Genomic DNA, 13252 nt, shown 5'->3' with positions numbered 1-13252 from the left:
CTGGCGCCACCAATCTGGCCGCTCACGTTTACGCCCCCGCTAAACCGGCAAACCGTCCGCGCTTGCCGGAATACCGGACACGCTAAATGTCTCTACTGCTTCAACGGACCACCGGTTGGTTATCCGGTCTACGAATTCCAAAGGAACGACAACCAATCAAACCCACGGGTTAGTAAGTGCCCAGGAACAAACCCTGTATTTTCGGGGCTTGCGCAAATCTAGATAGCCACAATAAAAAAAAATAAACGACGATAACGCCTAGAAACAAAAATATGAAAAGGTTTCTCGACATCTGCTTTAGCGAACTACAAATGTGACAAAAAATGACAGCAGAGAATACTAGGCTCAATACTGAAAAAAAAATAAGTAAACGTATACATCGCCGACGCCTTTTTTTTTTTTGCACTGATTCACGCGCTATAGTGTTTTCGTGCTATCTATAGGGTTTCGACAACCCAGGCTTTCTTTCTTAACGGGCATGCAGATAAATACAAAGCACGCGCCACGCTCTTCTACAAACGGTTTCTGTACGAACTCGATTGGGCGTCGAACGTGCGACGTGGTACCGAGGCCTGCTGGAGTTGACTGCTGAACGTGTTGGTAAAGCATTGCAACAAGCGAAGAGGGCCACGTTCACAATAAGTGCACAATCTACGCATTATGAATTACGGGTAAAAAAACCAGCGCGCTACAAGAATTAACCGATGAGAAAAAACGACGACACCTGACACAAGACCGGCGAATTAGGCTCCACTGCAGTGCTCAGTGAACAATGAAAAAAAAAAAACTTCTTGTCCACCAATGTGTAAGAAAGCTTCACTGCATATTATTTCTGCCCCGAGGCGAAGCGAGCTCAAAGCACCATGACATATCCAGCATATTGTGGTTGGTAGTTAGGTTCCCGTCTCGCCTGGTTTAGGACCTCCTCATATATATATATATGTGTGTGTGTGTGTGTGTGTGTGTGTGTGTGTGTGTGTGTGTGTGTGTGTGTGTGTGTGTGTGTGTGTGTGTGTGTGTGTGTGTGTGTGTGTGTGTGTGTGTGTCTGTGTCTGTGTGTGTGTGTGTGTGTGTGTGTGTGTGGCGCTTGTGCATGTTTGTCAAAATTCTGGATAAACAGGCACCTGCACAATACTTCACAGTCAGCGTTATTATCATTTTTTAATCTGAAATTTATTTTTATGGTGCACTGAGACTTCACATTGATGAGTCTCGGTGCGCGGCACACAATAGCGTCGAGCGGTTTAGAACTGGCCGTGGCTGGCTGGTTCGCGAACACTTTAAACGGCGTTGCGCTTGCATCTTGCGACAGGACGGTATTAACGATACTGAATCGAGAAACAACGACGTACGTAAGAGGTCGCTGATCTCACGCTTTTTTCTTTTCTAACCGTTCGTCAACTCAGGCTTCCCCACAATGAGAGCATTCGTGCGGAGAAGCCCACCTTGGCTATTCCTTTCCGCCCTTCAAGTTGCACATTTGCCGTACCTAAACAGTTCCTTCCGATAACTGCGAATTGCAGTGTCGTCGGTGAGCGAAGTTTAGCTTCTTTCTTTCCCTAGATCCTGTGGGAGAGGGTGCAGCTCAAGAATAGGTGTGCTGACGACGAAGACAACACACTAAACACGAATACGCCGTAAAGGAAAAAGAAAGGCAGACTGGATGCAGCAAATGCAGTTTCCGACTTAACCGTTCGTCGCCAGTCAAACAACGATGAACCGCATCATCAAGCGTCCGCGCGCGACGCAGCTAAGGCAGCCGCCGAAAAATCTTCTTTCGGTATGTGCATACCTTCGATCCGTTAAGCTTTCTCTGGTCGGACGCCTACGCGCACTCCTCGCTTCTCCGAGGAAACGCGGGTGTGTACAGAAACTGTAAAACGGCGCCGTTCGGACAAGAATGCTCGATGCTACATCTCTGTTCTTTCTTTTCCTTTTTTTTTCTCTACGGGAGCGGTAGCACCCTGTCATTGCTAGCGGGTTTAAACGGCCTCCCTTTAACGCGTGGAGGCGTGTCGCTCGAACAACTGTCTGCGCCGGGGCGCTATTTTCTTACCCCACGGCTGCAACGCCTCGCCCGTCATCAACACCGAATTTGCGCAGGCTTTGTGATAGGTATGTCTATATATATATATATATATATATATATATATATATATATATATATATATATATATATATATATATATATATATATATATATATATATATATATATATATATATATATATATAACAGGTTCCGATCGAGAAAACTGCAGCTGTCGGAGCTCGCTAAGCTTCAGTTGCCTATACTGCACTTTCAAGATAATTTGCGACCCTTAAAAGTGAATAGCGTCGAGCGGTTTAGAATTGGTTGGCGAACAGTTCGAAAGCGTTGCGCTTGGATCTTACGATAAGAAAAGCAGTGTTAACGACACTGAATTGAGAAACACAGAAAGACGTAAGAGGTCGTTGGACTCACTTTCTTTTTTTCTAACTGTTCGTCAACTCAGGCTTCCCCACAATAAGAATGTTTATGCGGAGAAGCCCGCCTCGGTTACTAATTTTCGTTCTACAGGCTGTATATATTGGCCGTACCATAGCTCTAGTTCCTTACAATGATTACGAATTACAACGTTGGCAATGGGCGAAGTGTGTGTGTGTGTGTGTGTGTGTGTGTGTGTGTGTGTGTGTGTGTGTGTGTGTGTGTGTGTGTGTGTGTGTGTGTGTGTGTGTGTGTGTGTGTGTGTGTGTGTGTGTGTGTGTGTGTGTGTGTGTGTGTGTGTGTGTGTGTGTGTGTGTGTGTGTGTGTGTGTGTGTGTGTGTGTGTGTTTGGGGGGGGAGGTCCTGGGGAAGAGGGTGCAGCTCTGGACGAGGTGGGCTGAAGCGAAGATAAACACGGAAGAGGCCGTGAAGGAAAAAGGCAGACGGGACGCAGCCAGCTCAGTTTCCGAGTTGACTGTTTGTCGCCAGTCAGATAATGATGAATCATTTGACAAAGCTGGGATCCATGACACAGCCAGGCAGCAGCCAAAAAAAATGTCCTTTCGATATCGTGCATATATTCCTGTGTTTCTTAGCCACCGTAACATTTATATCAAACTCACACCCTTACATCCTTCTTTTTTTGGGTCTAAGGGCGATCGGCTATTTCTCGTTATGCAGCGTTTAAATCTGTCTCGCGCGACCTTAGTAGCAATTCCCAAAGCGCCCAAAAACAACCAATCTAAGATCGAAACAGTCACCGGCCACGCTTCATTTGTGTCCGGGGGTACACTGTAACATAGTTCACACCCTTAAATTAAGTAAGGGTCGAATATATAGCCGATCAAGTATCCTCAATCGACCTTCGTTACTGCCATGCCAGCCCGCCGCCCTCTCCCTCTGTGGGGGCTGGGGGAGAGGAGGACGGCAGTCACCATCCGCGCCGGCGCTGACACCACCGGAGGCATTAACACGTAAAACCCCTTAAACTTCGTAAAGTACTGCCACGCTTTGAAGAATGCCGCCTCCTCCTCACGCGCTCTGGCCGAGGCCGACGCCGCGTCGCTATTGGCCCACTAGCATCACGTGGGCCCCCGCGCCGGCTTCGCTTGTTTGCAATCATAGAGTTTTCACTACATTACCTAGAGGGAAATGTGGCGCTGCTGCGCTGTGGTATGCATGGGAATGCTGGTATATTGTGGATTCGGATTGGCATCGTTCTCGGAGAGACAGGACACCTTGAAGACGCGCTTGGCAAGCACCATTCCGTCTGTCGCAATGATTCATTTTCTACTAAAACAGCACGTGAAAAGCCGTTTTAGTTTTATTATTACTCAAAAACATGTTTTGTTTAACTATGAGAACTTGTTATTGTGTGTACGACTACATGTTACGTAAAAAGTATCAGCGGGCCGCTAAAGTTGGAGTACAGACGACAAGGTTCGCGCTCGCTTTGCAACAGTTGGTCGTCTGTTCTTGCTTTTCTTCGCTTGGTCATGCATCGTGGGTGAGTAAAGATGTAATATGCGTGAATGGAAACTTTTTATGAAGGTTTTACTTTGAGAACGCGTTATTTGTGTAGCCATATCCACGTTTTAGACGAAGCCTCTTACAACACCAGCCAACGCGAGCCTCGCAGACACATATACCGTCATTCCCATGCCGGCACGGTGCCCCCTTAAGAAACTCCCATAGACGGTGGCGCCAGATTTCCCTCTAGGTGTTATAGTGAGAAACTCTGTGTTTGCAATCGTGCTTCAGCGCCATTTTCGCTTGACAAGCATCTGCGGAGTGGGGACGAGCGCATGTCGGCGCCGTTGCTACGCTCGAGCGATGCAAGCGGCGTAACGTCGAAGAGGGAGCGTGAAAGAGAGGAGAAACGAGGAAGAATTAGGGCGGAGGAGGAAAGTGTCGCTACTTTACGAAGTTTAAGGGGCTTCAATTAACACACTTACGACAAATAGGCATAGCCATTTACACTACCACTTCAGACGTGCCGGTTGGCGGCTCCGTTATCTGCGGATATACGCAATGAAACGACAATCGCTATTAAAATATCCTTACTCCATCACCATCAGTCATTTTCGGTGCCACTGTTCTCGCTTTGATAACCAACGTAAGACTCTTCAGTGTGCCTTGAATAGACTGGATGACAGGCCATTTACAGAAGCAAAGATTTTGGGAGCCCGGCCTCACAATCTATTAGCCTAGAAAGCAGTTCGAGCGCTTCTTCACTACCCGAAGGAAACAGACTTGAGTGCCAGACTATAGACATCCTACACCTTAGTGCACGTGAAAGTGCGGTAGAGACCCATGTTCTCTCTCTCTCTCTCTCTCTCTCTCTCTCTCTCTCTCTCTCTCTCTCTCTCTCTCTCTCTCTATTTTGCTCCTTATTCCCCTCCCCATGTGTAGGGTAGCAAACTGGACTCAGTCTGGATGACCTCCCTGCCTTTCCTTCTTCCTCCCAATCTCTCTTTCTCTCTCTCTCACTACACCTATAAACATATGCCTTCAAGTGCATCGTTCCTTTAATAAGGCCAGTAACTTTCTATAGAAGCGTTTCGGCTATTCACTCACACTGACAATCATTGTCGATGGACATCGATCTTTTTTTCTCTCTCTCTCTTTCAAAATATGGGCATGTCTCACCACGAACGAATCCAACGGTCGTTGCGAATATAAATACAACCGGTGACTCAAAGAGTCCGCGCAGTCGACTACGTCCTCTAGCGGTCGCCTGACGTAACACGACTGCCGATTGTCAAGACGATTGCTTCCTAATCGTCGGTCAGTGGCGCGAGCGGGCGCCGGTGCCAAACGTCGCCGTAACCGCGCGAGCCAAGATTTTTTTTTCTTTCTTTCGTCTCCGGTAATGTTCGTCTTGTCAGAACGAGTCAGTATCGCCGAGCTGCTGCTAGCCACATTCCGAGCCCACAAGGACGCGGCGAAGGCAACGAAATCCGCATGCCTTTTGCGCCGGAACGCGTCAAGCTCTCGCTCCCACCTTACTCCCATCTGGAGTCGCTGGCTACTCGGATGGATGCATGGATGGATGTTATGAGCGCCCCCTTTGGAACGGGGCGGTGGGTTGCGCCACCAAGCTCTTGCTATTATACTGCCTAATGGGCTACCTAGGTTAAAACAGAAAAAGAAACACTACGAACTCCCACAACCACATTTTCTGACCTCCTATTGCGAACATCCGTTTGTACTTGGACGGACGGACGGACGGACGGACGGACGGACGGACGGACGGACGGACGGACGGACGGACGGATGGATGGATGGATGGATGGATGGATGGATGGATGGATGGATGGATGGATGGATGGATGGATACTATGAGCGTCCCCTTTGCAACGGGGCGGTGGGTTTCGCCACCAAACTCTTGCTACTTCCATCGTCTCGCTGACGCCATCTGTCGGCCGAACCCGGACTAACCAATCACGCCGTTTCGAAAAAGTTTCCGCACATTATCGTCTCGTCACCGGCGCCTTTGGAAGCTGCACGTTTGTTTGTTTGTTTGTTTGTTTGTTTGTTTGTTTGTTTGATTGTCAGGCGTTCTCGTTGTAAGTGACGTGACGTCGTTTTACGAGCAACGGTAATCACGGTAATGCGGTTCTCCACGGCGAGATAGCTACGCATTCTTGATCGAAATGCAAGCGATTCGCGTGTGTATTCCCGGGGTTTAAGCAGAAAAGTAATAATTAAGCGTGATTGGCGTATGCGCAGTAAAACAATCCAAACCCTTAAAAGTAATTAATGGTGCAAATTAGTCTATAACTCACACCCTTACACCTTTTTTTTTTTTGTGAAGGTGTGAGTCCCGAACCGATTAAGGCTGTAAATTATTTTACAATGTATATCGCGCCTGCTAGCTCTCAGTGATACCAGTCTGACCGTAACCCGAAGATTCGCTACACCGGAAAACTTTCCAGGCATCACTTTACAGGCATGAATGACGTAATTGCGACCCTTACCATTTATTGCCCGAAATCTACTTTTTACGTTTTAACAGCTACATTAGTGGCCATGATATCCCGTATTCATTTTTGAACTTTTGCCATCTGCTCTCTATCTGCGAGTGCATTGTCCATTGTTCTGTAGTATTCCTTTTACCCAAACTGCCCCGCATTATATGGTATTTTCAACATTGCTTTTGACTGATTTATGTTATTTCTAATGTTACTCGCATTGTCATTGTTTTTGCTTATGTGTGCCACAGTGACCCTCCCCTCTGTAATGCGGATAGCCTGGGGGTACTTTAGACAAATAAATGAATGAATAAATGAAAAAAAATAACATGAAAGCACATAAAAAATCTGATGTGTTTCGACACCCCACATCCAGTAATATATGCGTACCATCTCATATGATCATGGGAGCTTGCTGAACACGCTATATGTTTTCACAAGTGTAAAGTTTAAAAAAAGAAACATGGAAGAGGGCATTTTTCCTGCTTACCTGAATTTAAGTCGTATATCTGCCCTTTATCTGTAGTTAATTCCAAGACGTAGTCCTATCGTTCTTGGCAGGCGTTTTGTTAAGCGACCAAAAGCGATAAACGAAGGGTTCTATGAGCAACGATGTAATTAGCAGGTCGATCGAGTTACGTTTTACGACGAGGCTGTGACATTCTGGTCAGGTTTATTTGCTGCGATGTACGATCACTGCCGCATCTGCGTCGGATGGCTTCAGCCGGCGTTCTTTAAGTGGAAACTAAAGCAAAATATCAATTCGAACTATAAATTAAAAGATTATAGGCTTCTAGCGAGAACAGCGCCTTTCGTAAGCAAAAACAAATGACGAAAACGAAACAAATGGGCTGGCTCCACCTATTGTGCGCTATGGTAACTCACACGTGAAGTCAGGATTTACGGACAGCGGCATAGGAGGAGGTCACGTGTACATGACGTCATCTCGTCCGTTTTGTCACGGCCGGTTCCAAATCGAGGACCAGCTGCGGGGGTCTTCGGCGGCAATTTTCTATACGAAACAAAGTGCGAAACAAAGTGAAAAACAAAGCTCGACTTTGTTTTTGTTTTCTGCGGTATACTTTTAAAGGTGCAAGAAAATGCGGTACACGAGTGTTTTCGCACTCGACCCCGACTGGAGTACGGATCGAACTCGCGTCCTCGGGAACTCGCGGATCTCGCTTGTGCTCAATCCGCTTAGCCACCGCGGCAGTTACGAGGTCAGTTCGGACTGTATATGCAAATGTGACCATATATGCAAATGTATTCCCTCGAAACACTCTTTTGGTGCCCTTGATATTGAATAGTCGACGTATAACGAAGAAAACGCAAACTGAACTTCTCTTGACGTCAGTGCGACGTCACAAATGTCAATGTGTCAAACCGTTATTTGGTCACCAGCATAGCGCAACAAGGAAATATGAACAGATACCAACTAGCCCCTGTAATCGCTCTTTCGAGCTCCATTTGTGCCATTACACATTTCTGGCTCGATATCATTATACGTGACGATCATTTGTCTACCTCCTTTCGCGCAGGTGGTGAAGGGCATCCGAAAGCCGCCCTACTCTAAGCCCTACCGGAAACAGTCGCTCTACCAGACCTCCAAGATGATCCTCATGCCCATCAAGTTCTTGGCCAATGGGAAGCCGCGCCGACGTGTCGTCATCAAGACTCCGCCCCACTACTTCCGGATATAGACAAAGGACACGCACGAAAAGACGACAACGACGCAGAGCCACGCGTCACTAGTGATTTCGCCCGAGCGTCTCGGACTCACCCGCACATTGTGACGTGAACAACTGGACTGGTTCACGGCGAGGTGGGCCCTCCGTGACGTCATCAGCGGGCCGTCGGTAGCGACATGGCCGGACCGCAGTGAAAACGTCTTTGCAGTGCGGATATGTGCGTGTGTGTGTTATCTATCATTTTTGTTGCGCTTTATTTTTCTCTCTTGTGAAAGTGCTACCTTTCTTTTCTTCGTCTCTCACAAAGCGAATGGCGTTACACAAAAGGCGAATCGGCACACGCCGCGCTGTGACGTCATTGAAACGGCGCTGGCGTAGATACTACCTTGGCGGTGGTGGCGCCACCTGGTTCACTCCGACTGAAGACTCGGCTCCGGAAGCCTATGAGCTGCGATTGTGCTGCGCATAATTAAATGATGTCACGGCTTTCGTTGTGTTGGAACGGTAAGATTTAGCACACCACGGACCTCACGCAGAGATTGAAAGTCGTCCGCGCCTTTGATTTACCATCACGTGATGCTACTTAAGCCGTGGAATACAAGTCAAACGGCAATTAACAAAGCAGGACAGAGCCGATGTGAATAATGGGCTTTCTTTCAATTAGCTTTATTTCCCTTAGGTTGTCTACGACCACGCCACGTTTCTTTACAAAGCTACAACGCTCTTATGCCACGTGCTGCCCTCTCTATGACAGAAAGCAAAGGTTCAATGCACTTTGTCACAAGTTTCTGCTTGCTACCGTGTGAAGCACTTCCGAGATACTGGCTAAAAGCTACAGGTTGTGTCATTGACCGGCGCGCTCAGCTACGTGAGAGACCACGATCCGTCCAAACCTGACTTACCACTGCCAGCGTGTCTATCACTATTTGTTCGCCCGAGCATTGCCTCTTTGCATTCAGTGTCGCCATCCATGATAGGACTGTCGTCGCGCACACTGACGGCATTCGCGTGTTTTTCTTTTGCATTCCGCCATTTTGCCTGCTCTCATTGGCTCATAAGGATGTCACGCCCTCTCTGACTGGCTCACTCGGAGGACTTCAGATGAGCTCATTTCGACTGTGTCGAGAATATATTTCCATCTGGTACACGACTTCTCGTATGGCTTACATCGTACTTGATTTCCCGCGGTTCATTGGAAACACACGATTTCTTTATTGCATTACGCTTTCGTTGACTTCATTTCGTTGCAAAAAATGAGAACAGGGTATAACTCTATTCCCGGCTTTCCGTGTTGAGGAAGCTGTTGCAAGGAAATATAACGAAGTGCCTCACGTCACTTTTTTTTGTAGATGTACTCAAAGGCTAGCTGCAACAAAATCACACTTGAGCTCTATTCGTTAAAAAAGGGATCGTAGATGACACCAATGAAATTGCAGTCAAAATCGCAAGGTTATAACGAGTGCACAGATTTCATTGCCTCGTATGGCAGACGACAGGCACCGACAGCGGTGTGCCGCGCAAAGCGGATATGACGTCAGCCCAAGAATCGCACGCGACGCGCTGGGAGCTGTATTTTTGTTTAATACGTGTAAACGATTTGCAATTGCAGTCGCACGCAGCATATACTATATGCATGTTAAGTGTAAAGCGGGCAAGTCAGACAGTACGCCGGAGCGTTATTGCATTGTAGGCTCCCGTTGCACATGGGAGTGCTGTACATTGTCAGATTCGGTCATAGTGCGGAATTCGCCATCTTGCCGGTCGTGATTGGCTTAGAAGGCTGCTATGGCTTCTCTGATTGGTTGAAAACGCCGCCACTGCAGAATTCGACAGTACGGCAGACTTTCACAGTGCCCAGATCATGTGGTGTACAAAACATGACAATCACGACGTGCTTATGGCTTCCACGATTGCTTCCGACGCTTGCAGTGCACAAAAGCATGGCCTTTGAGATCGGTTTCCGTTACTCCGAGAAAGTCGTCACTGGAGAGTGCGATTTGGACAATACGTACGACAACTCGGGTCAGGTCGTGTGTTCCGCGTCACTTTCCCCGAGCTGTAATGGCAGCGCTTTTTTTTTCAGTTTCGGCATGAAAAACATGCGGACATTATTGCACGTTGTTTTCGACGATGCACTTGTTCGCTTTTTGCACAGATTCTGCAATGAGCATTATACTATGTGGCCACACTATATCAATAAAGATAATTTTTTACAGCGATTCAAAATTTCGCTGCGATAGGCCTTTAGCGAGGTGAACTTGGAGAAGCAGTGGCTACATTAAGCGTCGGGCACAACATTTATAGCTCGAATACGTGCGTTGTGCTGAGCACGAACACGAACGTGAACATGAACGTGATTCCGGGTCTGGCCGAAAGCTTTGTACGATATGGCAAACTTGCGCGTATAGAGTTATTATGGCGTTGGACCGAGACACTCTTGCTTTACACCCTTAACTTTGGCAGCTTATTTGATTGCATGTAACCATGAACAAGACGCCCATGTTACACATTAATTCGTTCATGGGTGTACGAAAGGCATACTTTCACACAATATGCCTTATAAGGGTGTAAAAGGTGCAGGCGTATTTTGATTTGGCAACGTAGTGTAGCCATAACGCCGATAACGGCATTACAGCACTACTTTCTCAAATATTTGTCTTCAGCAATTTAACTACTGTATGAGTGTGCCAGCAACAAAAACAATACTTAAAGAGTACTTCTGTCACCAGACCAACCTTATCGCTGTTAAAATTGGCGTCAGTGTGATGCCCATGACTACAGAAAGCAACTAGAAAAGTGTCAGCTGGTTACGATTTAACACTGATGGGAGAACAAATACGAATCCTGAGTCCTGAATCCTGAATCCGAATCCTGAAATACGAATCCTGAGTCTTTAGCAAATGTATACAGGTGTTACGACGGCTTCATTTGCCCGCTTTTTAAGGAGATTTTATTGCCAGTGGTCATGTGACTCGTAATCCAACGGTTGTGCGAATGTTGTGAATGTTTGGAAGTCGTGGCGTAGTTGATGGTTCGATAATTGTTTTGAGTGTCGCGCATTTACAACATGTATGCACTGTATATAAACGCGAATTCAAGGTAAACCATTACAGGGGTAAATCATTCAGGGTAAAATTACGGGCTAAATCATTCGCATTTCGAGATGTAGCTGCTTGCGTAGGAGAGGAAATAGTTTTTATTTTTTTAAATACTATACGCTTGCTGTTTCAGCCAGGTAATCTTAAGTACGGCAGGTTAAAAGCAGTACGATTGCAAGTAAATGATTTTTTTCTTTCTTTTTTTTTGTAGTCATTCGGGGTGGTAGGCGTCAATAATTGTGTGATAATCACCAGTAAGTTCTCTAACTAAAATTCAGTAATTAATTTTCAAATGAGTGAGTCGAACGCATATTTAGCTGTCGAAACGAAGCTGTCGATTACTCAAAGAGACTCGAGTTAATACGAATCCTGAGTCTTTAGCACCATTTGTCAGGATGCTCTACCCCAAATCCAGCCGCGTAATACACGTATCGATATTTCACATAGTTTTAGCTCACGCTACGTTAAGGAAGGCTAACTGTAGATAAATGGTACATCAAACGCCAATCTATTCATCTACAATTTTGGGGAAAACCTATTTCGAAACTATACGCACTAAGCACTGTAACTTTTATTAAAGATGTAAATTTTGATATTTTTATAAGTAAACTGCTTTTTTAGCCTAAGTAAGACAAATAGCAGCTTATTTTTCGGTAAGTCTACAGGGGTCATAAACGCTATTAAAATCTGCCGAAGCAATATCCACCGATTATCAGCTCAAGGGGTCACGTTATACACGCTGCAACATGCACCCAGCGCCGCAGTTACATAATTTTGGCTTCTGCAAATTTTTGCCCAGACTGATGTAAAACTAGGCCTTACATTACTTTAGGCCTCATATAGCGTTGTATAGAGATCATTATCATTACGTAGATAACATAACCGTTATTTGGGCCTGAGACTGCCGGTCACTTGTGAAATACGCACATTTATAAAAAAAAAATACTGTGTTTATTGTGTAGTGTTAGTCTAGGAATTCCTGCTAATATAGACAAACCTCGAGCATTCGCTCAATTGCCGCTTTGCCAATTTCAACGTCTGCGTTATATTTGGTAATTTTTAAGCAAAAGTGAAAAGTGAAAGTTGTAAGTTGGTGAAGTTTGCATAATTAAGGAACAGGCTGACGATTTCCGAACGATTATAAGTGCCCACCAAAACGAAACACTCATTTCTGGAAGAACTTAAACTGAATCGTCTTACTTGTCACTGGACTGCGTAGTCTTCACTAAAACACCCTGTATGTTACGCCTCTCGGATTTTCAAACCTGTCGGCATTTGTGTTATTGTGACAGTAGTGATTGCGTATAAATGCGTGGTTACAGAAAGCGAGACGGATGCTTGTGAGCCTGTAACAAAAAGAAAGGTGCTGTCATCAGTGTCTTACATACTTGCACTGTGAAAGTGTTTTTTTTAGCTGCGTATGATTCATGCTAGAGTGATTGTGTGGTTGTTGCGAATGGTCCTGGACGCTTACATATGTGGCCGCAAAATTTTTTTTTTCTTTTCTCGCACGATTTCCGATCGTTGACCTGTTGGTCTGCAGTATTGTTCTTTCGATTCGCTCTCTCTCTCTCTTCTTTAACGCCTGCACAGAAGAACCAAGGTGGATCACGACACTGAGTTCTACAAGAAGGAACACTTGCGAGCCACAAGCTGTTTTGAGTTTTGCCAGTGAAATAGCAGTGCCTTTTTTAATTTTATAATTTTTTTACTTTTTTTGTTCGCTTTCATCGTGTGCATGGCGTTGTGTTCATATTGTATAGCGGTACCGCTGTCGACCGCGCAAAGTACAGCGCGCTTTGTGACTTTTCTGCCATCGTTCCTTTATTTTTTTCGTTTGTAGACATTTTTTTCTGAGCAATAAAAATGTTTTCTTTTTTATTTTATTGCATAATGTGTATGTCGTGGATACATTACGGCCGTTCACAGCACTTCCTCAAATGTCAATTTTTTTATTTTTTATTTTTTTTGTAACCTAATAGATGCATAGATGCCCTTTCACCTGGGATCCTTAAGCTGTCCCACTC

The 13252-nt window shown here is 45.7% G+C and overlaps 1 protein-coding gene across 2 annotated transcripts in view; it reads left to right on the top strand.

The window, feature by feature from the left end:
- Positions 1-10466, top strand: part of LOC135912881 (uncharacterized) — a 180272-nt gene extending 169806 nt beyond the window's left edge. For both annotated transcript variants that reach the window (XM_070522922.1, XM_065445456.1), the window contains exon 3: positions 7978-10466. In XM_070522922.1, coding sequence (XP_070379023.1) covers positions 7978-8139 — 162 coding nt within the window. In that variant the 3' untranslated portion in view covers positions 8140-10466. The remainder of the gene's footprint in view (positions 1-7977) is intronic.
- The last annotated feature ends 2786 nt before the right edge of the window (positions 10467-13252 follow it).

Source organism: Dermacentor albipictus, chromosome 8 (assembly GCF_038994185.2).
Source record: "Dermacentor albipictus isolate Rhodes 1998 colony chromosome 8, USDA_Dalb.pri_finalv2, whole genome shotgun sequence".
NCBI lineage: Eukaryota > Metazoa > Arthropoda > Arachnida > Ixodida > Ixodidae > Dermacentor > Dermacentor albipictus.
This window is presented reverse-complemented; position numbering and strand designations above follow the sequence as displayed.